This window comes from Megalopta genalis, chromosome 2 (genome assembly GCF_051020955.1).
Source record: "Megalopta genalis isolate 19385.01 chromosome 2, iyMegGena1_principal, whole genome shotgun sequence".
In the NCBI taxonomy this organism is placed as follows: Eukaryota; Metazoa; Arthropoda; class Insecta; order Hymenoptera; family Halictidae; genus Megalopta; species Megalopta genalis.
Genome location: NC_135014.1, coordinates 36,093,113 through 36,120,487, shown reverse-complemented (window position 1 = coordinate 36,120,487; position 27,375 = coordinate 36,093,113). Strand labels below are relative to the sequence as shown.

Genomic DNA, 27,375 nt, shown 5'->3' with positions numbered 1-27,375 from the left:
TTGCGCCTCTCCGGAGGAAATCCCAAATTAATTCGTCGGCCATTTAATGGCTTCTTTGGGGAGCAACTGCGCTCGCTGGTGCTTTATTAGAAGCTCGTCTAATTGCAATAATTTCGCGGCGGAAGCTCCGACAGTTAACAATGTAAAATGCAAGACTCTTGCGCACAGTTTTCATAATTTATCCGAAAGAGCTTTGACATTTACACACGTGAAAAATGGCCTAGCATCTCGCGGTCCAAATTGATCGATAAAATATCTAATCGAGCTCGCTTGCCGATTGGCCTTTTAAAAAACCAAAATCGATTCTCAGATGTTACGATGCCATTTGACTTCAACGTCCATCCGAATAGACGTTTATTCTTATCTATTTTTATCTATCTAGAAGAGTTGTCACAAAATGCCTATTATCGATTCTGATCCGAGTGCGCAACAATACGACGGCGCTCATTGAGTGACGTCTGGAAACGATCAACATGGCGGTTCGCTTATATGACAAGAACGCTAAAAATTCGGGCAACTTTGGATACGTATAACTTTCGAAGCAATCAGTTCCGCACTTTAAAACTCGCGTCTTCGGTGTCTCCTCGTCAATATCTATGCAAATATACCATACGAAGTCGAGAAATTTCGGTCCCCCAAAGAAAACTTTAAGCCATCGCTGCGTTATAAATTCATTAATCAACATTCGAAAACCGTTTCGCGGGTTCCGAATAAAAATGGCCGGCAGTTTCGGCGCCCGAGCCGGCCAATAACGTTTAAGTCCGAATCTATTCGGCAAATTGTAGTTTAGTATAGCGCGGGCTGAGCTGCCTGGGCCGTTCGCCGTGTGCGAATCGCAAAAGCCCCGCTGCCTATCGCGTTGCGAGCGACAATGAAAGAATTATTGGCACGGGATCGAAGAGAGAATTAGTGTCAGAGCCGTGGGCAAATTTATTTCGGACGCCGCGCCGCGCCACACCGCGTTGGAGCGACGCAGCAGCTGCTATAATTGAAGGCTGGCCGATCCGAGCGCTGATCGCTGGAACAACCGAGCTTTCGTTCGGTGTACGGGAAACAAAGGGAAGGTTATACCGTTCGCAGCGGGCATTTGTGTTCCTTCGGACCGGAAATGGCTCCGTCGCCCTCCATCGGTGACTTTCCTGCTGTCTTTCTCTCTTCGCCGAAACCTCACTTTTCGACGATTCGATCGTCCATTAATCTTTCTTTCACGTTTCACGTGCTCCCGACATTTTCGAACGTTCTTGCGACTCCTCAGAGTCCAGTTTATATTCTAATCTACTCGCGATATTTATAAATTGCAGCGGAATCTCAATTACAGCCGAATACCGCGCGTGGTTTAATTAAATGCCGAATTGGGGGTAGAATGCGGATTTTTGGGGATCGATTGCAAATCGATTAAACGAATGCGCGATAATTAAACCGCGGCTCTTCTGCACTACGGCACCTGTTAACACTTTGACTGTCACGTCAACCGGATATAGAGCATCGAATTTATTTTCGCAAATTTGAAAATTAAGTTTCACGATAGCCTATTACACGAAACCTAGTTTCATTGAGATCCGCGAAACGTGAGAATCTGAAGAAGTGATTGATGTCGTAGAACGTAATTTTTCGGTTTCAATTTGGTTGAATAAAATAGATTAGTTCTATTAAATTGTTGAGGCTGCTGGCATGACAGTTTTAATCCGCACACTAAAGCAGAAATTTTAATGAAATATTGAAAGACCGATGCCGATAATTATGGCACATTCAGGATTCAATATTTCTGTTTTGTAAAACCTTTATAATGTGATATTATCTCACGCTAAATTCCGTTTAAATATACTAATGATTTATAACGTTTCTATATTTTGTATTTTTAGTTTTATATTTTTCATTTTATATTACTTCGAGTTCTTCTTCTTCTTCTTCTTCTTCTTCTTCTTCTTCTTCTTCTTCTTCTTCTTCTTCTTATTTCGAGTTCACGAGGTTGAACTCTCAAAATAAAAAGTAAATAAGAAATAAATATTTCGTCGAAATAAAAAGAAACTTCGAATACATATTATCGGCCCGACTTCCTCTCGTGGGAAACGTTCGCGCAACGACGACAAACTATACGTTCATTTCGATTTCCCTAATCTCACCAGGCAGTATCTATTCGGACTAACAGCATGCAAATGAAAACAGTTGTCGCTTCGTTCCCGGATCCCGCCACGGAAAGAACTTGTTCTTTCGGTTCGGAAAGAAGCTCCTTTGTTTTTTCAGCGAAAGCAATCGAAGTTGTCAGCTGCTATTGCGGCTCGCAAAAAAAGGGAACACTTGGTGGTTCGCGGAAACTTTTCCCTTTAGCGGGAGACGCGTTTCTCGATACCGATCGCTTTTTCCTTGCGGTATATCGACCACCGGTCCGCCGCAATGGAACTCGGGTAAAGCCGATGGATGATCAGATCGGTCACTATCTACCGGACGAGCAACCGTGGATGATAAATGCCGATCGAAATTATAACGTCGCCTTATCGCGCGACGCGGCGTTTCCATATTTTTATTGCGTTCCGTATCTACGACTCCCTTATTTTCCTTATTTTTCACGCTGATCATATTTCTCGTCCTGCGCGCGACCGTGAATCATGCTTGAAATAATATTAAAATACGCGAGGCCTTGCGTATAACAAAATATAATACAATAATTATTTCATATTCGCTCTGTTAGTTATAGAAATGGTTAGACAATTTAGTTTTACGATTTAGTTATACAATTGGTTAGATAATTTTGTTATACAATTGGTTATACAATTTAGTTATGAAATTAGTTATCATAATTATATTAACAGAATCATCAGATCTGTATATTTTGTAAATATAATTATTTAACAATTGTACAAACACAGCATGATATTTAGAGAATTCGTAGCTTCTCTTTGATGATATTTTCCTCATATTTTATAAGAGGATACAATGTATTTAATACGATAAATAAAATAAATGTAATCATGTAAGGTGGTAACGCAAACGTGTTAATGCAATATAACAAGTTCTTTTAAAATCGTTATTTAAAAGAAAACTCTCGAACTTCCTCGATAAATTGTCAACTTAAACATAGCCTTGCAAGTCGCTTGAAGAAAAAGAAGCTCTCAATGTCGAGATCTAAATGACTGAAATCGCTATCGACTGGGATCGGTAATCCTGTAAAGCCACCCTGTAAATCCGCACGAGTCTCTTGGAGAATAATGGCGGCCCGAACTTGAATCGGAAGAAAGCGACGAAAAAAAAAATGGTGCAAAAACCTTGTCCGCCCCGGCCCACCACCGTTGTTCCCTTGCCATATGTCAGCCGACCGGTCATCCGGCCATTCGGCCGGCAGACCATACGGTTCACTTATCTACCGCGCCTTTTGTTCCAGGCGAAATTGGAAACGAAAGCCCTGAAAGCGAAAAGGCCAGGATTCACGGACGAGCGGTACAACGAGACCAGCTATTACGTGGAGAACGGTGAGTAGACGACGCCCTCTCCTCGCCGAATCGGGTGGCGGCACACGCGCCTCGGCCGCGCCGGCGATCGTTTTGTTTAATCCGGGGACACTCGATATTATCCGATAAATTGTTCCGCGGAAAATGTCAACGTGCGTCGGCCGGCCCCTCGGAGAGTCGTTCCGACGGGACCATGCTCTTTCTCCCCGCCCCTCCGCGTTTTGACGTGCACGCGCAATTAACGGTTAACTGCCGGATTTACGATCGTTGATCGATCATCGAGCGCTAGGGCAGGCTTCATTCGTGGCCAATTAGCCCGTTTTCGACCGGGGAATTGAGAAATCTGCCCCGGAGTACCGGGACTGTTACCTAATTCGATGGTAAACACGTTTCGCGCACCCGGGCACGGTGCACGGGCAGTTCCTGCGCCAATGGAACACTTCAGCGAAGATTTTGCAATGGGTTCTCAAGTTTCACTTTGCTCTTTAGCGCGAATCTGTTAATGGCGAGTCTTGCGCGGCACTTGGAAACCTCGGGTTTTTGTTCGGGTGGCGCTTTTCTCCGCCCCTTGGCACTTAGCAACGCCCATCGGTATTAGAAATCAAGTTGGTTAAAATTTGAGAAAGAGTATTTGTGGTTTTGAAGTTTCTGACAGTTTTCTGACAGTTCTCTGACAGTTCTATGCCACTGAAAAATGTGTAGGAATTTACCCGGCGGTCCGATGCTCCGCCCCTTGGCACTTAGCAACGCCCATCGGTATTAGAAATCAAGTTGGTTAAAGTTTGAGAAAGAGTATTTGTGGTTTTGAAGTTTCTGACAGTTTTCTGAAAGTTCTCTGACAGTTCTATGCCACTGAAAAATGTGTAGGAATTTACCCGGCGGTCCGATGCTCCGCCCCTTGGCACTTAGCAACGCCCATCGGTATTAGAAATCAAGTTGGATAAAATTTGTGAAAGAGTATTTGTGGTTTTGAAGTTTCTGACAGTTTTCTGACAGTTCTCTGACAGTTCTATGCCACTGAAAAATGTGTAGAAATTTCACCGGCGGTCCAATGCTCCGCCCCTTGGCCCTTAGCACCGCCCACCGTACATTTAGTGAACCTTTCGAAGTATTCAATAGTCAAACCATTCAAACGGTTTTTCATGATAATGATTCTCTTTTCGGATTCGTGGCATACATTTATAGTCGAAATATCTTAAACAGCTCGCCGATATCCAACGACATTCAATCTCCATTCTTAATGGCCTGCCACTCGCAAGCTCCGCCCACAAGCGCCACGATTCGAAGGTTTGCATAGCGTATAGGGGGAAAACGGCGTGCCAGGCCAGTTTGAATCGGCGGAACGGGATCGCGAACGAGATCGCCTTGATCGTGGTTCATTCTCTCGACTTCCAGCCAGCTGGAAAGTGTTTAGCGACGGTATAGGGGTGGAGCGAGGGTGCCGCGCGACACCATTGATCGCTTCATCCCCGTTCCCGTCGACCTTACGCCGGTAACTGCAGGTTTGCCGGCACTGTTCCCGGGTAATCGCGGATAATCCTGTGAATGGGCGCGATCCGAGCGGTAATCCGACGAGGATTCTCGCCCCACCGACGGGCTTGTCGGCGTAGTTAACGCGCGTGCTGACGGGATCGAACCGAAGACGTAAAACGACGTCAAGCCGGCGGAAAGAGCTCGTCGAATTCCTCGCGATCCTCTCGCTTTCGTTCGACCGTCCGCCGATCATCTTCCTGTTTCGCTTTCGCCGCCTTTGGCTTCTAGCTGCAGTTAATCAGCGTCGGTCGATAATAACTGGATTGTGGGTCTCTGTGTATTTGTAACGCATCCAGATTTGTAAACTGCACGAGAGCGTATGAATTAGCATCGGCTGTTACGTTCTTTCGACGAAGAATCTTTTAATTAATGAAGATGATTATTGTTCAGTTCTGATTTGTCTAAAATGCCATACGAAAATCGAAATTTGCACGAAGATCCGCAGTCTAATAATTACACGCACGGTGCAATTTTTCGTGGGCGTTCGAAATATTTTATATTCGTTTCGTGTACGACAAAACGATTCATGATTTACGAAGTCTGGTGAAGATTCATGTTCGCGGCAGACTGTTTATATTTTCCGCGAAGATCCGCACAGTCTAGTCGTGAATAAAGCACGGCAATAATCTATCCGAAATGAACGCGGCGAATTCCGTAGCCTCGCAATTTAATGCGCTGGCTACGCAGCCCGGCTATCGCGAATGCATTAAATCCGCAGTCCGGCGATTCGAAGAATTAAATCCGCAGTCTAGCAATTGAACGCGTTGAATTCCAGAGTGTCGCGTTAATTGAATGGAATTAATATTTTCGCATCGGTCGCGCGACCGACGACACTTTTTTTAGAAAATTCGCCCTATAGCGTCGCGATCGCGGGGTTAATTCTGCCGCGGTGGGTTCTCGGGAGTCGGGAGAGTGAGTGGTCTCGTAATGGAATGCGTTTTCCCGCGGCAAGAGGCCGTTCACGGTGAGTAGGATGAGGCAACGGAGAAGCACGCGGAGGAGCCTGCGGGGGCGTGTGTCTTTCGAGTGGCATTAATAGGTCTTTGTTTCGCCGGGCCGGGCCGAGCCGGGCCGAGAGGAGGAGGAGGATGGCCCGGCGTCACGTCGCGCGGCCGTACGAGTCTATTATTCGAATGTGGAGCAGATATCGGTTGTCGATACGCCGACTGCCGCGGCGCGGCGCGGCGGGAGGGGTCTAAATATTCGATCGATTTCCTCCCCTCGTTCTCCGGCGATCTCTCACCTCCACCCAGAGGAAGCTTGTTCTCTTCGGAGACGCGGTCCTTACGTGCTACCCCCGGCTCTCGCAGCTTTTCCTTTTGACTCGAGCCGGTCCTGTTATCGCGACTCGAACTCGCTATAATGAACTTCCAACTGATCGATAGTATATCGAGCCGGCGGCGCCGCTCGCTGGAAACTTGATTCCGGTAGCGGCGGACCGAAAGATCCGAGAACGATCTGCTTCCGCGTGTCTTGCCTCGGCTCCGGCCAGGCTGATCGTTTGTTTTCGGCACGGTGGTCGGCGGAGATTCGCTGAAATGATTCTGGAATCATGCCGAATTAGGAAGACGATTTTCTGCGGCTTTCGCCGTTTGCACTGCGACGCTTTTTTTCGATATCCTTGCCGACATACAGGCTGATTCACTGAAGCTGTTACAAAACAATATCTCCGTTATCGTTAACGATACTAAAAAATGCTAGAGGAACGGATCGTATGGTTCGAAGGGACGCGTGTTGCAGTGGAAATAATTTCTTTTTAACCCTAGAAAGATAACCATATGACAACGTACGTAAAAGATAACCATACGCTTCAGAGGCGCATGCTTTTCTAAGGCGTCAATTTTATACTAACAATGGATATTTATTTAAGTTAATCTAGTCATTTTAAAGGTTTGGCATTATTGTAAAAATAAAATGCATTTATATTATATTTTTTTATATTTTAAGTAATTTTAAACTTAAATCACTAGACCTCTATGAAAAATTAACAAAAATCAACAGTCTTCGCAGGCGCCTCTGCGACGTAGGTTATCTTTCTCGGGTTAAAGGTCGTATTTTTCGAGATTTCATGATCATCGGTGTTTCTGCATATGGGATTACGCATTTCTATCGTTATATCGCGATAGCTAAGATCTAGACGAATCCAACGACCTGTGATAATGTGACCTTCGCGTGACATCCGCTGTGATAAATTTCAATTTTCTAGTTCCGGTTGATTTGATTAAACTGTTTTGACGTTTTATCGGAATTTTGGTGGTCGATTGTCGGCGCTGGACGTGTTAATTGTACGTAATTAGTTAGTTGCATAATTACTAGGACAGCCTGAAAGGATTGAGCAGGTTAAAAGCCACGAGAGCCGAGCATCGGTCGGTTGTTCTTGATGGCGTCGGATCGATCTAAGCATCGTTGTTCAAGCAAACGCGGCCGCGCTCGCGGGGATGGAAACGCGGCAGCTGGATATTACAGAATCCAGCCGGCTTAAATTAATATCCCGATGGAGACGGCCCGCTCCGAGTCGATTTATCGAGTGTCAATACGTCCTGTAATTAAAGTACAACCTCGCGGCTCCGAGTTTTTCGAGAGCGAACCGTCGCGCCGCCATCGACGCACCGCTTGATTCGCTTCGATTGCCCTCCATTTTGCTCGGCGATCAGTCGAAAAAATTTGCGACGCTCTCGATCAATCTCTAAACTACCCGCGCCACTCTCTCTCTCTCTCTCTCCCTCTCTCTCGAACACGATACCATCCCCTATTATCGTAACACCGTTCTCTGTTCTTCGTTAATTAATTCGCTAACATTGCACGGTCGATCGAACCCCTGGAAAGGGGACCTTCCCGAATTTTTCACGAACTAATTGCTCGGCAGAGAATTTTCCTATTTTTTAAACGCGAATGTGGTAGTACAGAGCAGCTGTGTGGAAAATTTGAACTTCGTTGAACCTTTCTTTCGAAAGTTACAAGCATATTTGTGAAGGTGTCTTCGTTTCGGACGAAAAGCCAGACTCGGGTCGGACGTTGGCCTCGGAATCGTTGTCAAATCACGTGCTCGAAAGATTCAATTAACGCTTTCCAAACACGTCGATGCATCTCTGACTTTCCTTTGTACACAATGTAAGAAATTGAAAAAAAAATCAGTCCAAACTCTTTTACATAGCTCTGAAGACGATCAGTGCTCGATCCTTTCGAAGAGAAAGGCCAATGAACAAATGAATAAGAGATAATTTGGAGGCGATATCGAGCCTAGGAAGAGATTAATAATCTTTGAAGTATCAACGAAGCAAGTAGCGAAGAGACTGGTTCGGAATTGTAGTGCAAAAGAGGGGTTGCAAAGGGGGTTGGCTGAGGAAGAGACTCGCGGCTCCGTGAGAAGGTGGGCCACGAAGTATCGTGAGCCAAGGATACCTCCGGCCAATAGCACACTCTTGGGCTCCTACGGCCGAGATAGGATCGGATCTAGATTTGAATCACGTACAAGCTCCACCCACACCGTCCCGTCCCCGTTGTATACACGTGTATCAGCAATGTCGGGCTGATCGCAACCCGGTATGAAGCCTCGGCGGCGTGAACGCCGGCTCCGACGTGGCTCAGATAACGGGCCCGGTTCAATGCGACCGGTTCCAGCTACCGATTCGACGGCCGATCGATCTAATTGTGCCGTAGATCCCGCGCGATCCACCCCCGCGTTCCACTTTACGGCGCTTCCGAGCCGCGTTCGCGTCGCGTCGCGTCTCGCAAACGGAAATTATAATCGCGCGTGCACTCACTTCTTACGACTGTTTCTCCGTGTAATCGTAATAATCATGATTATTGTTGTCGTATTCCTTGCGGATTGCAACTGGTTCATCCCTTCATACCTCGTATACCATACAATGAAATCAAACGGATAAAATCAAACAAGAAAATCAAACAAAATAGAATAGAATAAAATACGATAAATTAAACTCACATAAAATGCAACGAATTAAAGTCAAATAAAATACAATAAACTAAACTCAAATAAAAGACAATAATTTGTGTAATGAATTTAAATCCATGACGAAAGAAATAACACGATTATCTCAAAATTAAAAAACCTATCGTTTGAGTAGTCTCTGGTTTAGTATGAATTAGAAGCACCCTTTGGAACCCACAGCTTTCGCGCTTTATTTCGAACCTAATTTAGCCGAAGGCGACCTTTCGTATTCGCATGAGAATCGAATGTCTAGTTGTCGTCTAATTTCTTCCAGCAGATCGGTATCGGAGAGACTGTGCCTTTATTGATCGTCGTTGCGTGCGACGTTTCCATTTCCGTCGGCAAATAATTAATATCCCGGCAGAGGGATTATTAAGATCGAAGTGCTGGCAAGCGGAGGATTTCTTTTGTTTATTCTCCGCCGTGTCTTCGAGACTTTGATGAAGATTGTCCATCGGCCGTGGGCGGCCTCTCCTTGATCTTCCTAATATTGTTCCGGCCTCGTTGGTGGACTGTTATCTCAGTCCCGGTTAATTCCCAGCACTTAATCTCGCCGTGAAACCGTGTCGTTAATGTATCTTTTTATCTGGCCCCTGGGAAGGATTCCCGGCCATTATTACTTTCTCTGTAACCGGACTACAATGATGCAGAGAAGCCTCTTTCTTCCGACCGTTTCTTGTTATTAAAGTAGAACCGGCAGGCGAGTCACGCGTCGCAAGAACTCTGCCGGGATCATCTTCGACTGTGCCGGGCGTCCATTTGTCCGAGAAAGCTTCCCAAAATTCCCGCGATGCAACGTACTTGACCTAATTAAATTCTTTTCCTTTTATTCAGTTCTTCTTCTTTTAGACAATTCTCTTCTTTCATTCCCTTCATTTCAGCGGTTTCGAATCTTTAATTCGAATTATTTACATGTTCTCGAAGCTGCGACGAATTGCAGCTAATTATGTATAGGGTGCCCATTCAATTTGTCCGGGTGCTCCCTAAATTTCCAGCTCGCAACGCATTTAATTAAACTCGTTCGCTTCGTGACGTAGAATATAAATGTCGAGCATGAATTTTGCGATGCATTTAAATCAGTTTAATTCCCCTCGTGACAAAGAATATTAATTTGTTTTTCATATTTTTCCACTTTCGCGATGCTGTTCGGTTCGATCCTTTCCCGGTCGGTTCGCGGCCGGATCCAAATTCAAATTCTTTGGGTCGAATTCATACGGCGACGGTCGAGTACGAATTTAAATTCAAATCGGACTTATGCGGATTCGAACTCGCGTTCTAACGGCTACACTCGATTCTGTATGTCACTGTTGAATTTTCAATTCATATGTTAAACAATTGCGCGATCTCGCGAATTTAATATAATAATTTAACTTTAATTTAGGACATTGAACAAAGGTGTGCAGCAAATTTTTCAAAAACGCCCAGAAACAATCTCGACTCAATTTGCATGATTTTCTCATTGCTAACATATTCCTCTTGAATGTTATTTAAAAAATATATATTATTCAATATTAGATCTCTCTGAAACAACAATTTTTATATTATTTGTAGAGTTTATAGATCTATTTACAATTCTCAACACTTTAAAAAACCGAACGAACAACGTTGGCTACCATGTCCAAACCATTTCACCCCTTGCACTATGATTTCTTTCACAGTTGCATCGATGAGCACTCTTCGTCTTTAATCATTTTCCTAATTGAACGAGACAATTTTTGCTTCTCGTATTCCCCATTTAGTTTAATTTCTACATTTATTAAAGAATCAAATTTTGTTTCAATTCAGACGGATTCAGTAACATTAATACTTAATAAAGTATGTACGAAATCTTCGTCGCAAGTCCGGCACGTTGTTACAGCGCAAGGGGTTGAGCACAAATCGAACACAACATTTTCGATTTTTATTAACGAAAGTCCCTTCCGAATCGCTACCATAAAACCCATAAAGTAGCGCGACACATACACATAAGAATCGAATTTCGCTGCGTTTCCCGCTAAACTCCTCTTGCCTCTCGAGCAGCGAACCTTCTCGGTTCAATTTTCGCCGGTGAACTGCCATTTTTACGTGCGCTCGGCGATTGTTTGTGCATCGAGTCGCAGCTAAACAAAAACGGAATCCCATCAAACTGAAGTACTTAGCCGATCGTTCGACGATTTCCTGCTTCCCTCTGCCGCGCGAAGTACAACTCTTGAAAATGGAAAACTATTTCTCCTCTCTTCCTACGATTGTTTGTTTCCTCTTTTTTCCCTGATCCCACGCGCAGCAGCTCTCAGCACTGGTTTTATTGTGGTCTAGAGCTTTTCTCTCTCTCTCTCTTTTTCTCTCTCGGCGAGCATCGTTGTCGTTATCGTCTTCATTCCAGCGAAGACCTCCTCGGGCGACCGTAGACAATCCGGACGAGTTTGCGGCCAGTTTCCCCAACGAATGCTCTCTTTCTCTCTCTCTCTTTATCTCTCTCTTTATCTCTCTCTTTATCTCTCTCTCTCTCTCTTTATCTCTCTCTTTATCTCTCTCTCTCTCTCTCTTTATCTCTCTCTTTATCTCTCTCTTTATCTCTCTCTCTCTCTCTTTATCTCTCTCTTTATCTCTCTGTGGTTGTCCCCCCTCTCTCTATCCCCCCTCTCCCTGTCACCCTATCTCTCTCTGTCTCTGTCTCCCTGTCTCCTCCTCTCTCCGCTTCTCTCCTCCTCTCTCCTCCTCTTCACTCCTGACTTTACATTCGAGACGATTTCCCGATTCCTCCCTTTGACCGGGCACGCGCTTCGTTTTTATCAGCAATGCGAACGATTATTCTTTCGTCAAGAGACGCGATCCACGAACGTCGCCTTCTCTACGCCCGACAGAGGCTCGAACCTTCATTGGCAATTATTCCCTGTTCGAGGGAAGATACTTCGACGATCCTTCGCCGGCGGTTCTTCCCTGCAAAGGTAATACTTGCGTAGATTTATTTCTTCTGGGAACTGTTATGATTTTCTTGAGGCACTGGAGTCGTGGACCAAGTCCCTATAATATGTATATTATTAGACCGTGAATCTTTACGCGAAATATATACATTTTCCAAGGCGATTGCTGGGAACAGAAATTAAGTACAAATAAATGGTTCCTTTTAATAATTCTGGTAAGTTAAAAATGGTGTAACAATATTGATCAAATATTCCTATGTTTTCACAAGTTAATATTTTAGCTACTCATTTTAAATGCATAAAATATGCAGTCTATATATTACGGATATTTTTCTGGCTGCATTTTTTACGCTGAAAAATTTAGATCCTCTGCCGTTAATTTTTCAGGCTGTTTCAATGTATCAACGAGAACTGTAAATATATTTTTATTTTGTTCCAGTTTGAAGGGTTGATCATTCTTTCTCGCAGCAAATATAATTCTTCTGAGAGATTTGAGGAATGTCGGGGGTTGAAATTGCTAACAATTCGATATTAGACCATTGATAGAGTCTATAGAAAATTGTTTACACATACCTTTGGCTAAGTCGAAACTCTCTACTTTAAATTTTCTCTCGTATTTAAATCTATCAGCGAGGAAATTCTTATTTTATTTTATTTTCCTCGCAGTTGGCGATCCAATCTGATAAACGAAGTCAAAAATGCTGTTTTACGTTATACTTTTGGGTATAGGAAATTCGAAATTCTTCGCTAGTAATTTAATCTATCGTCTATCTCTATCAGCGTGGACTTTAGAACACATTTTTATTTTTAATAACGATGCTTGGTGATGCTGTCGGCGATTTCACAAAATTGTTAGATTACAATTTTATAACTTAGTCTTTAGCCTTTATCTTGAAAGAGCAAGTCCTTATCGCCTTCGTCCATTATATTTTTTGTTAAAATCGTGACTTCACGTCGTTCATTTTATTACAAAGTAAGGGGTCGATGCTTTCGCGGTAGCACTGAAATTATAATTTTAGGGGTTAGTGTGTTACCCCTCGACAGTATTAAAAGATTATTAAATCGCGAACTACGCCCCTTCTATGTATATTTCTCCGTGATTTTCATACGAAAAAGATTCCGAGTCCTCGTCGGGGATTTCTTTTTTCCAGGAGCGTCATGTACGATTTCATTTTATGGTTTTAGCGATTCGATTGATGGTTTCTAGAAATGATTGGGTCGTAAACTCGGCTTTCATGGTCTCTTCCCCGCTATTCTCTCGCAGCGAGAGGATCGAAATTCTTCGTTAGTAATTTTGTTCTCGTTTCGCTTTATCAGGGAATTCCAGATAAAGCTTTATTCCGGTTCTAGGGGATGGTGCTTCGGTAGACCGTTCCAAGAAATTATTGGTCCTTTATTTTTCCGTTCCGCAGAAGCGGCGATCCTACATTGGTAATTTTTGTCCCCGTTTCCCCGAGCGAACTTTTCTACATTCCTTGTGGTCCCGAGGAATTTTATACTAATCGCAGGAACATTCCTTCTTTAGGCATTTTTATTTCACTCGAATTTAGAGCGTCCGCCCAGTGGGAGCTAAGAGAAACTTTCGCGGGGTGGTTTTATCCCTTAAATTTCAACCACCACGGCGTTCATCGTCCAGGATGAACTGAAAAAAAAAAGTATGTTACAGTATAATTTTCACCTCTTAAACCTCAACCTCCATGAAATCTCTGTGGCATCGATCGGGGGTGTCTACGGTCAATTAACAATTATTCGAACGGGTAAAGAGAATCGTGGAAAGTCCGATTAGGCAAATCGATCCTTTCGAGATCATTTTCGCGAGGAGATACGCGACGGTCGGTCTCGCAATCAGCGAATCGCGCGAGAAGAGAGCGCTGATTCTCTCGCAGCGTATCATTAGGGTCCGCTTGACGCTAAATCGCTCGGGTCTATCTGCCCGGCGGGTGCTCGCGCACGCCCTCCCGCCGACCCTAATCTTATCTGACCGTGAATTATACGCGGCAGACAGAAGCCACGAATTTACCGACGCTTCGCCAGCCACGTCGAGATTACGGTAGGAGCGCCGAGCCGGGCCGGGGGACCCAGGACTCGCGTGAGCCGACGGAGCCCGCGTGACACTGTCCTCTCGCTGTCAAGAACCGCTGTCAAGGCGAACACTTTGACTGTCAGGACACGGCGGTCGTAAAATTTTCAAGCGGCCAGCAACTCTCTGCTACCCGCGGCGCCGTTACGTCAGCCGGGATTAGGGGACCTTCGTCCTTGTTCGATGTGCCGGGCGAATTTAGTCCGAGAGGGTGACAGAAAAACTCGGCCGAAAATTCGCAACACGGAAATGCAACACGAATATTACGCGTCCGTCACTGTAACTCTCGCAATTCACTGCACTGTGTAATGTAAACCTCAAGGGCGACATACAAAAATCGAATCCAAAAGTGCAATAGTTCAACGCCAAAAATGCGACGCCAAAAGTGCAACACCAAAAATGCAACACGAAAAGTGCAATACCGAAAATTCAACACTGAAAATAAATAATTGAATAACCAAGTAAATAAATGATTGAATGACCAAGTAAATAAATAGCTGAATGACCAAGTAAATAAATAGCTGAATGATCAAGTAAATAAATGATTGAATGACCAAGTAAATAAATAGCTGAATGACCAAGTAAATAAATGATTGAATGATCAAGTAAATAAGTAGCTGAATGACCAAGTAAATAAATGGCTGAATCACCAAGTGAATAAATGATTGAATGACCAAGTAAATAAATGATTGAATGACCAAGTAAATAAATGATTGAATGATCAAGTAAATAAATGGCTGAATGACCAAGTAAATAAATGGCTGAATGATCACTTAAATAAATGGCTGAATGACCAAGTAAATAAATGATGGAGTGATCAACGAAATAAATAATTGAATGACCAACTAAATAAATGATTGACTGACCAGCTAAATAAATGATCGAATGACCAGCTAAATAAATGATCGAATGACCAAGTAAATGAACGGATACAGAATTAAGTAAACAAATAACTGAACGAACAAGTAACTAAATGAATGAATGTTCAAGCGAAATAATGACACTGAACGAATTAAGAAGCAATTTCCTCGGAACAAACCGAACTATCAGCAGAACCGAAAGAAAAATTGCCTCGGAACTATGTACATCCACTTCCCGCCGTGTGAATAATTTTTCGGCGTCAGAAGCGCCATTATAAAAGTGTGCTGATGGTATCGAAAACGCTGAGAGTGTTAAGGCTTGAAAATAGAGTAGCCCGATAAGGGAAATCGCGGGAGAAATAACTCGTGGGCCCGATAAGCCGGAGAGTTAAATAAAAATAAAGCGGCGTGCGGACTCCGAAGTAAAAATAGCGGTACACGTGCGAGCGGTCATAAGCGCCGCGGATGCAATAACGCGCGTGATCCAATTTATATGGGTTATCCGGTATGCAGTCACCTTCAAAGATAATGTTATCCGTCGGTGTTATGTAAAGTTCCATTACCGCGCGCGTACAGCTCCTGCGCCTTTTTCGAGAACCATTTGGCACGAAGAACGCTTGTTCGGTGTCATGCTTGCGGCCATTGGCCATCTTCATCGGTACATTATTGTTTTCGTCTTCTCCTAAATCTATCCCGCTGCCCCGACTTTATGGCTTCGCCGGGACACTTCTCCCGTTCACTCTCGGCTGTGTGCACCGTTCGCATTATAATACACGAACAGGTAGTATAAATAAACAAACGCGGCGGCACACGGCGGCGGAACGATCTCGGTGCCATTATTGTTTTGCCTTCTCTTAAACCTGTCTCTTTCTCTCTCTCTCTCTCTCTCTCTCTCTCTCTTCCTCTCTTTTCTCTCTCTCTTTCTCTCTCCCTCTCTCTTGTTCTCATTCTCTAACTTACAACTAACGCCAAACGGAATTTATTTTTCGGTTCATCGTTTTGCATTGTAATATACAAACATATACCGTAAATAAATCAATACACCGACATATAGCGGAACGCACATTGCCGATGTTGTCCTTTCGTCTTCCCCTAGATTTATGTCGCTCCCCTATCGTGCCACTGTGCCAGAATTTTCTCGTTCGCTCTCGGCCGATTGCGAAATTCTATCTTAAAGCATCCAGAAACAACAGAAACATTAACTGTATAATTAGAATGCTCGGCAAGCGTGCATGGGGACGGCCGGTATCCCGGCCTTTTCATTTCGCTAAAAGGGTCTCTTTATATCCATCGATCGATATAATTTAATCCATAAATAAATAGCTAAAAGAAATTGGAATAAATATCGTTCTCACGTTTTATCTTTATTTCTCTTGCGACCTCTAATCCATTATTGGCGCCGTGTTGTTCTTTGAAATTTGTTTTTGATATTCTTTAAAATGTAATCGATATTGAAAAATAAAATGTTATCGTTAGACAGAGAATTTTATACACATTTATAATGAAATTGACATAATTTCAAACTATAGAGATATTACAACAATGCAAGAATATTTTTCTTTTTTTACTCTGTTTCTGTATCGAGTCAATCTGAGCCTCTGTATTTTTATTTTATTCTTTTGTAATTCTGTAACTAATGGGTAACTTCCCGTATATATTTAATAAATAAATAAATAAATAAACATTGTTCCAGTCTCTTCAATATACGTATAAAATTGATTAGTAGAAGAAACAGTTTCGTAATAAGCTTCTGTTTTTTGGCGTTTAATTGGGAAAGTTTTATTTCGCAGAATGGTCCGCCATTTTACTTTCTCCTTCAGCCGTTCAAAGTGAATCTCTCGGAAGAGAGTGCCCGAAATAAACGGCGCCATCAAAAAATCGAGCGAACGCCGATAAAGGTTGGCAACAGTCGCAGGACCATTTGCCAGTCGATTCTCGGTGCAGGAGCACCCGAAAAATCGCTCGTCGACCGGGCAAACAGTGTCTCAGCGTCGGCGTGGAGAACAAAGGGGGATGATCGGCGTGGAGAACGGTTCAAATACTAGAAAGGACCGCGAAAATCGCGGCCGATTCCGGTTAAGAAGCCGCGCGGCTTCTATCCGCGGTATAAAGGGACAACGACGGCGAAGGGGGTCGTTCCGAAAGGGGTGCGGGGGGAGAGGGTGTCGAGAAGAAAGGCGGGTTTTAGAGGGGGCCAGAACACTCGAGGACCGTGGATCTGGATTACGCGGCGAGCGTGAAACGTGAAACGTGCCAAGAGGCGCAAAACCGACGACAGAGGTGGCGAAAGGGGATTCCGAAGGTTCTTCAGAGATCTTCTGGACCACCTCCCTGCCCCTGCGACCCCAGCGAACAGCAAAACGGGAGGAGAGGAACGAAGAGAGAGAGAAAGAGAGAGAGAGAGAGAGAGAGATCGTTGACGAGACAATGCGTCGTCCTCTGTGACGCGAGTTTAAGCCTCCTCCGGAAACTTTGTCAGTTTCCTCGATGAGGATGAGGCCGGAGAAAGAGGAAACGCTTTTCGTGAAAGGAGGCCTCCGACGATTTACCTCGTGCTCGAGTCGCCCTGCATCCGCGAAATTCATTAGGAGGCACGATCAGTTGCGTCCTTTATCATCGATCCTCCACGGTCGCAGTGTTCCGGATCCACGAAAACACGGAAAAATATCAAATTCTTTGCCTTCTTGGAAATGGAACTTTCGATGGAGTAGATGCATCGGATATGGCCACTGTACCCTTTCTCGCTATCTGTATCATTATTCAGATTTTTTAATTTGAAGATGGCTACAGTTCCTAGCGATCAACGTAACTTCAAACTAGTAAATATATTGTCTTTAGTGGACACTTTTTATTTAAAGTGCGAGAGCTGCTTTACCCTAATACAATGATATGCAATACACTTTATACCGTAACAGTTTCCAACTTATTGTCTATATTACAAAAATAGTTAATAAATCTTTTGCACATAATCTCTTTTGCACACAAATCGTTTAGAACACGTACAATTAATGCTGATACCGTTTTTCCTGCACGATAAAAAAAGTAATCTTAGCGAAGAACCTGTGAAATTCTCTCAAAAAGAATCGAAAGTAATCGATGTAAAAAAGCGGAAGAAATAAAGAAAAACAGAATAGAAGCAACAACGTACGTATATACAATACATATAAATGCAGCCGGATTTTCCGAAATAGTCGAGCAAATATTTCCCCTCGTCGTAATTTTCATAAAATAATCCAGCGAGGATTTACGTAAAGACCTACAGCTCATTTACTACTTACGTAAACGTGTTAAAACACGGCAGAACTGTACACAACTTTTTTCAACAGATGAATAATAAAGGCGGAAACTTCCGAAGCTTGTTAGTAACTACTTTAAACTCGGAACGTTTTCCCTATCCCTTATTTCTCCAAAAGGGAAGAAAACGTGGAGGGGAATTGCGGAATTAAAAAGTAGTGAGCGGTGCGGGAATATTGTTAACGACTGCGAATCGATTTTCACCGGCTTGAGAATTTCCTGACGAGAATAGTTGCTTCACAACGAAAATTATAATCATTTCCTACTTGTTCGAAACCATAATCTCTTGCACAGATGTAACAATCTATCCTAAAGATTTGTTTAATTTTTCTTGGGCTGGAGAAAAATAGTTTTTTGATATAATAAATAGACCACATAAATATTTTTATCTTTTCATGAAGTACAGAATTTGGCAAATATACTTTTTTTTAAATATTAGATACATGTGAATATTGAATAGTTCTTATTATTTATTAATTAAACGAGCGAAGTACCTTCCAGATTAGTTAAGGTTAGAGGTTAATCCTTTAGATTAGTTTAGATTCCACTATTTCAAGAAAAGTTTATTTGCCAAATTTCGCATCATACGAGAAGATCAAAATATTTATTGGTGTGTTTACTATTCCATTTTATTTTTAAATCTATTTTTCCTCAGCCCGTCACAGCAGAATCTCCCACAGATAGTCTAAAAACAATAATGAGCCGTGAAAATGACAGTAATAATAATAATAATAAAACCAACGAAACCTCAACAAACATCGAATCTCGACAAATCGTGCCGATCGAATTTCCAGCAGTCACAAATCCGCAAGTTCCCAAAATACAATTATCCAAACCGCGAGCCAGCCGAAGCCGCAAAATTGCCCGGCGCAATTCCACCAATTTCCCGAATTACAATAAAACCGTAGAAAGTCTCCAATCGAGTCTCGATCACGGAAAAACACAAATGAAACGGCCGGCCGAACGAAAAGCAAATTCGGGAGCGTCGGATTACCTGGCCGAGCCGGTTACAAAACAAGGTTACAGAAAAGTTGCCGCAACCCTGCGACCCTCGCCGGCAGATTCGCGGACGATTAAAACCAGCCCGGGCACACACGTCCGCCGATTAAATTTCCAGCCTCGTTACGAATTCAGCAGACTCGTCGCCGAAATATGCCTGCCGGTGGAACCCACGCATTGTTTCGCGGCCGCCCCTGAAAACCCACACCCTCGCTATCCGAGGACTATCCGGGCGACGTTGAATTATGCATCGACGATCTTCGATCCTCGAGAATCCCGCGAAACGATCGTCGACGACAATTTCGCGTCGTCTATGCGGGACGTCGGGCGATCTGCGAAGCGGAGAAAGTTTCCCGTTATCGACGAGGCGCACGGTGCTCGAAAACGGCGATTTAGACGCGAAAGACTATATTTTACCACGAACGTGGATTGATCTTTGCAAACAAGTATTTCAACGATGTTATGTTCAATTGAACATAACAATTTTAGTGTTGTTTTATGTTGAGTGGAGATTAAATTAAAATTAAATAAAAATGAAATATCATTATTTCTTACAAGCAGAACATTTCTTAGAGTAATAGAACTTCTGAGTTAAAGTTATCCTATTTAAGCAATTTTGACGGACAAATCATAGACCAGATGAATACCCTGGAGGTTTCACGAACCTAATGATACCAATTATTAAAGGATTGGATATTAAAGATGATCAAGAACATGGGTTTTTCTCGCATCTAGATCGCTGTATTCGAACGCTGTGAGACGCGAAGAACAAAACTGTCTGTTACGCGGGTTTGCTGGGGTCGAAGGGAGTTGCGGGTGGTTGCAGGCGAGGGTGAATGTCGACGAGGAGGACAATTACCGGCCGTAATCGATGGATCGCGCCCGCGGATCCGCTCGGCAATTACTGTTTGCGCGGATGTTTTGAGCCCCGGTGAATTTTCATTCGCGTTCGTTACCGAACCGACCAAGTTGTCGCTTGCACCGCCTGCACCGCTTGCATTCCCGTCGCATCGCGTGTATAGCGTCTTCTAGAGCCGACTACGTGGGTGTCGGGGCTCGATGATGGATCGGGGAGCTGCATGAATTCGGTCTAGTTAGGTTTCCTTGGCAGAATGCAATGCGACTCGCAAGCTCACTGCGGATTTCGCGCATTTATTGCGGATTTCGGGGGATGCATCTTGTTGTACGGCGTGCGAAAACGTTTGACGCAATCGTTCGCTTGTTTGTAACTCAGTGGAGACCCTAATAAGAGTGAACGACATTTTTATAGCTGGAAATTTTCATTAATTGAACTAGCTGGGTCCGAGATCTGCGTAAAAATTCTCAGTTCGTGCGAAAGATAAAAGCAGGACTTCGAGAGAATGTGGCTAGAATTTTTCTTGACGAAGATCAGCAATAGTTTTCAAAAACAATAACAACATGTGCTTAATTGTTCAACGACGTGTGAAAGTTTCAATTAATTGTCAGAAACTTGATAGTCTAATAACAATGTCCGTCATGCGCTAATTTGTAAGAATTACAAGACTGAACTTATTTAGATAGTTTTCTTTTCTTCCGACTTCCCTCTTTTTGCTTCTAATCTGTCTTTTCTTTTCATTTGTTCTGTCTTTTCCCGTTTTATTCTTTCTGCTATTAATTTCATTAATATTGCATTTTCTGTTTGCACTGATTTATTTTTCTTCTTTTCGAGGTTATGTTTAGGTTGCACACATCGTAATTCTACATATTTCACGTTATTTAATTCTACAGATTTCACGTTTATTTTAAGAAAACCATACAATTCCACGGGTTTTTCACTAAAAATAGTTTATGGTGTAAAAATAACGATTTCAGAGTTAACGATTTACTAACGATTTACTAGTTAGAGGTTATGTTGATCGCTAAGAACTGTAGCCAACTTCGAATAAGAAACTGTGAATAATAATTAAACAATTATGCAAAATAAAAATTTACCTAAATTGCAAGAATAGGAGCCAATCACAAGTTCTCCTCCGTCTTTAATCATTTTAATAAGTTCGAACTGATTCATCAACATTCTTAGTTCCTTTCAATAATCTATAAAATAAACATCCGCAGTCTAATAATAATAATACGGATGGCCAGAAAGGGTGCACGGGCCACAACCGGTACAACTACCCTTCAGCGTCAAGAGTTCCTTTTTTTCGGCAAGCTTACGTCGGACAATTGCGGAACAAAGATCCGCGGACAAATTGAAATAGTTTAGCGTCCGTCGACTTAGACACCCGGCCATTTATCACGCTCGGAACAGTCTACGATGGGCGTGTTAACAATGTCTCGGTGGAAGGGTGTTAATTGCATGCCCGGCAACAGAGAGTACATTCCAGTCGCAGATACCCCCAGTCTTTGTCGTCCCTTATGGCGTGTACGGCTCCGACCGGGCGACAACATTATCGGCGAACCGTTTCAACCGTCCGCCACGGCCACCATGAATTTTCCATTGTAACCGGGCGAAATTCGTCCGAGACATCATCGATTTCCTGTCAGCCTCTCTCGCTCGGCCCTGTACGTATTTATTACACGCAATTTTTCTCTGTGGAGAACACGTCCGTGCACGTCTTATCGGGGCTGTTTTGCGAATATTGTTGCGGGCTTGTCTGTTACGTTTAGCTGCGTGTTCGCTACCTCGTGCCGAGAAATACGGGTCTGGTGTCAGAATACGACGGTCCCAGAAATTTCAAAATATTCGAACACCAATTGTTCGCTCAAATTCGCTGAATTAATTTTTCAGGGATAGGGTATCTTCGAAGTGTTACGATTCGACGGGAAAAAATTTTAGGATGATCATCCCGGGTGTTTTTTGAAGGTTGAAGCTTCTACTTTCGCGACGTATTGTTATTTTTCTTTTAATAAATTTTGTTGGGACGGGAGAGGTGAGAGAACGAAGACAATGATCCATCCGAAAATGTTATAAAATCAAGTAACCTTAAACATTTGGATAAAAAAATAAAAAAGGCATTAACTAATATTTTTTTCTGACTGAATTTAACCGAAATTTAAGGATAGAAGCTTCCAGTTTACATCAACCACCGAAAATTTCACGCACGAATTTCCATTCGGTAAAAAATTAAATCTCGGGATTAAAAATCCTGAAAGACCAAGAAAGATAAGACCTAAAAGATCAAAGACGGATAAATAAATAATTCGTTTAAAAACAATAGCGTGAAATTAAAGGACTAAGACTTGTATTTGTTGAGATATCAGTACATAGTTATAATTAGACTGCGGATTTTTATGCAAAAACATCTTCATTTCTTTAATAATTTTATTAGAACGAAAGTAATGTAACCCTAATTCTTGTAATCTTTTCATTTTTGAAAATTGCGCCCACTCATTTTTGTCATATTAATAAAATCCGCAGCCTAGTACGTAATTCGTACGAATTACTTTACTTGCGAGGAACGTTTACGACAAATAATTAGATCCAAGAAATAAAATTAATACTATTACCAAAAATTTACAAATAAATACAGAATAATTTCTCTACACGATCCGCGGCCCTAAAAAATTGAAAAGGCCCGTGGGTTATTAAAAATTCCGCCGGCAAAAGCCGGGTCTCGCTCTCTCGCCGGATTAAAGTCAGCGTCTCCGCGAAAAAATTCGCAGCAGCCCGGGATAAATCCCGCTGCTCCTTTGCCGAGCACCGACGACGGGGCCACGATAAAAATGAATTTTTCAAGGGGCGGATGGACTCGCGGTGTCGCCCTTTTCTCCATTCCCTCGTCGATGGATAGGGAAACTCGGGTGATTTTTTCCCGTGCAAGCACGATATTTTCCCTCTTTATGGGACAGCGGGGGAGGCCGTGTATAGGGGATCGATAGGAAATAAAATTCAAAGCAGCCAGCCAGGCCGACCGGCCAATGAGGTTCGTTACCGGTCGTAAAGCATGTCGGCTGCGGGCAAGGAATCGCGCGTCGATCTCACGCACCCCTTTCGCCTTCGATCCATCCGACTGCTACCCCGAATAGATCGCTGATAACCGATACCTGGAACACGCGTTCTATACCTAATTGATACGCGGAACGGCTGAATGTATTTCGGGACCGTTGACTCAACTTTCTGTATGCCTGTCGCGACATTTTCGTCCGATTTCGACGCGTTCAGTTCCGAAAATCGACCCCTAAAATTTTCACGGCGTCGATGGAATTTAATTAACGACACCGAAACTAAGAAGCTCGAGTTTTCACAGTGGATGGTATTTCAATTCTTTTGCAGCCGTACATATGCTCTAACCCTTTACAATTAACCCCTAACTAGCTTCAAACAAGCCCTGACTAGCTTCCGAAATTCAATCACATTTTAATGTATTCGAACAAACTTATATTAATGTAAATAAGTTGAAGAATTTTTTAAGAACTTTGAAGAATTTTTGAAGAATTTATGAAGAATTTTCGAGCAATTTTAAAGAATTATTAGAAAACGGCAGGCAGGCAATTTATTAGTAAATTGTGAAGTATTTAAATTCCTGTCGGAAGCTTGACATCACCTAACTAATTATTCTTTATGCGTTTAGTATTTATGCAATGGTCAATTCAGTCTCGCTCGAAAAAATCCACAAGCGATCACGAAAAGCAGTTTATCGGATTCAGGATTGGCGTCGGGAAGGAGCGTGTTCCCGATCAAATTCGATTAGCCTCGAGCGCAAAGGGCGATTTTACGGGCGAGTAAAAAATTGACGGGAATGCTGACGTCTAGAGCGCCGAAAGTAAAATCATCCCTCGAATCCAGTCGGTTCGCGGAGCCGGCGGGTCGGGTACGTGTTCATCCGAGGGTCACGAACTTTTACGACGGGTCGAACTTATTAGAGGGCTCGATAGCAGCGCGAGGCGCGGCGTGCTACGAGTTCGGAAAGTTTGTTTTAGAAGATACCACCCCCTCGCGCGGACGAAGAGAGTTGCTCGATCGAGGGTTGGTCGCGCACACCCTTTCTCGCAAAATACGTGGTTGTTTACGGCGCAGAGCGTGCCACGCGATCAGCAAAAATATTGAAATAATCGTTAATCGAATTTGGTCGAATTATTTTGTAATACCATTTTACCGGTAAGTAAACAATATAGTTCTAAACAATAATTCGAATAAAAATCGGTAGAGGATCAATAAGAGTCGCATCAATGTCATAACCTAATCAATAAAACATTAGCTCACTCGTCCGTTACACAGTATTATTTGTTACTGTCTCTTAAATAGTGTTTATTATAACTTAAATATGGAGAATTTTAGCGATGCTTTGTATCATTTTAATTGATAATTTAAAAATTTCCATTATATATTCATATGAGATCAATTTAAAAAAGAACGGTTCGACAGGACTGATTAAATGTTTTTTAATAGGACCGTGTATTTTTTATGCACAAATCGATGTATCCTCGAATGCTCTTGAAAAAATGGTTATGGTATTTATATCAAAAATGAATTAGTTCACGCGTTATGATTTTTGTCGCGAACGCCCGTCTATTTGCCGCACTGTGCGACAGCGATGGTACCGAGCACGATTGTAAAATGCAATATTAAGTGGATGGGGTCGGTTACGGGGTTAATAATGCAGCCGGGGACAATAATGGGACCGGGAAGGGGCTGAACGATGGGCAAATAAAATCCTCTTCGGAATGGAATGGCTTCGCGGAAAACACGCGAAGAAAATTGTTGCAATAATTGGCCGGCTTCTTATATGCCGTTTTTATTGTCCGAACGGTTTTATTTGCCGGCTGTAAACACGAGGAACATCACTTCGTAGAGCACTTCGTCGATCGGAAAGGGTGGGTGGCGGATCAATTTTGCGTAGGCGGTTCAAACATGCTAACAGAAATATATGAGCATAACTATTTATTCAATGCTTCGCGAGGATCTGTGTAGGATAAGAATTCAGCTGAATTTTACTGGACAATTCTTAGCAATGATCTTTACAAAATATATATATGCTTGGTTTGCAAGTTTGTAAATATAACCTTGACAATTTTTAATTCCTTTTCTCTACTGATTTATATATCATGTGTGTGTATATGCATACATAGAGATTGCATATGCGTACAAGGAATTGTTTGCACTTTTATACACTATTTAAACGGATCTATTACTATTATTTATTGTTTCGAAACAATATCTATTCTGTTACTATTTATTGTTGCGAAATCGAGACGAAGAATTAATTTTACTTCTCAAAACGTTAGGACGATATAAAATAAAGAGAGCAAAATTCAGTTATCTTTCATTTTTAATTTAAAAGTATTTTATATTGCAGGCAGATTTTCGCACAGACTATACGTCGAACCATTTTATAAAAAATAATTCATCAGTCAAGATCCGACATCAAATATGAACCGCATGACGTAAACACAAATGTGATCGTCGCATGTAACAAATTCGGTCAAAACAAGAAAATCACGATCACAGTGATAATAAATCACTGTTAATCACGTCGCCTCTAATTGACACATCGCTTCTATCCTTAAACATCCAATCCAAATACTGTAAAAATATGTGTATTTCGTTGAATAATTTCGCCTTCTCCAGGAAACACTGTTCGCGGCAGCGGAACAGTTCTATTACTAAATGTTAATTTTCAATTATCATAAATAGCGAGCAGCGTCCCGCGTCTTATCCGTCGTAGGGACGGCGACGGCACGGAGACGAAAAAATTGCTGGAAAAAACGGCAGCAATGGAAATTGCCCGGGGCCTTTTTATCTCGGCTGCCGGGAGCAGACTGTCTCGCGAAGGGGTTGGGAAATGAGATATACGAAATTCCCGGGGAGAAAGTGGCGGAGCCGTTCACGGGCATCTCGATAACACCCGGCACAAATATTTAACGATATCTCGCTGCCGTTCGTGAATTTCGCAGACGCGGACGATTATTCTCGTTCGTAGGGGATGCCGAAGCCGGGGGACCGCGCGATCGTCAAACAGAGCTCAACGCGTCGATCGCAGCACCCTTTTCACCGTGTCCTTGCGCACTTTCGTTCGAGCGGTGTCTCCTCCTTACTTCATCCCCCTGCTCCGCGCTCGTCGCACAACTTTTCAAACGCTTCCTCTTCGATTGCTAGACGATTACAGCCAAATTATTCTCGCTTCTCTTCGATATTTTCGTCCAGGAAGTCACGTCGACACGTTTGCTTCGGATGACGCATATTCGAGTCTTCGATGGAAGACGATAATTCTTTCGAATTCTCTTAATAAATGTTCAATTTGATAAAAATTAAATCGAATTTGAAGAGCCTTACTAAAACGAATTGCTGAAAGAAGAGCACAGTTGTCCACTTGACAAATATTGATTTCGATTGAAAGATTTTCATCTACGAATTCTCGTCGCAATAATCATGAAAATAAACCACCGAGAGAAAAGCACAGTATCCAGATCGACGAGTTTCAAATTGCAGGAATAAAATCTCCCGAAAATAATTACTGGAAGCTTTTATTGATGGAAAAGCACGGCGCATTCATCGGATAACGGCTCGTTCCCCGGAATTGTTATGATAGTAATCGAGCCGGAACGGGAGACAAAAGGGCGGTAAGCAAGGGATGATTCGGCCGATGATGCGGCAGTGTTTTTTCTCGATGCCGATCCCCCCCAGTTGCAGCTCGCGGGGTGCCCCGGCAGTTTTTCACGTTTCACGGACCGTCCCCGCGCCGAGTCGAAACTCCCAGTTAGGGTCTCCCTTTAATTCGGCTAGAATCCTCGTGCCGGCCGATCGGACGGCCGGCTAAAAGGGAGCCGATTGCTTTCCGCGAGTAATTCCTGGTTGCACAGATCGCTGCAATTCCGTGGACGATTGCCCCGGAATGTCGAGGAATCTCCGGGCTTCTTTCCGTTCGATTTTTCTCGGCTCGATACTGTACTCGTTGCCCTCCGTCCCCCAACCCCTCGGGGTCCGCCGACGTCGATTTCCGCTCGTCTATTTTTCTCGGGCGTTCGTCTTGTTTCGTATCCCATCCGGCATCGATTGGAGCCTACAAATTAGATCGTTCGATCCGCGCTCAGAATTTCTCTACTGTATTAAACGAGATTTTTCGGGGGGCTGTCGGAGCGAACGATATCGGATAAATTACCGGGTTCCCGGGAAAACGGCGCGGGATCGTCTTTCTGCAACGAGAGCTTCGAACGGAGGAGCTGTTCCGTCGGAAAAATCTTCTTGGCGATTTTTAAGGTGGCCTCTTTGCCCCAGAATCTGTTTCTTCGATTCCGATTTCGTCGTTAACCCCTTTCTATATTAATTTCCTTGAATCCCTCGCCGTATTATTTCCTTCGTAGTTAGCATGGCTAGTACTCTTTCGATTGTAATGATTTAATAACAAGA

General features: G+C 43.1%; 1 protein-coding gene across 3 annotated transcripts in view; it reads left to right on the top strand.

The window, feature by feature from the left end:
* LOC117225367 (pseudouridylate synthase RPUSD2) overlaps window positions 1-27,375 on the top strand; it is a 284,921-nt gene that overhangs the window by 198,015 nt on the left and 59,531 nt on the right. For all 3 annotated transcript variants that reach the window (XM_033478888.2, XM_033478890.2, XM_033478889.2), the window contains one exon: window positions 3,380-3,467. In XM_033478888.2, the coding sequence (XP_033334779.2) occupies window positions 3,380-3,467 (88 nt within the window). The remainder of the gene's footprint in view (window positions 1-3,379; window positions 3,468-27,375) is intronic.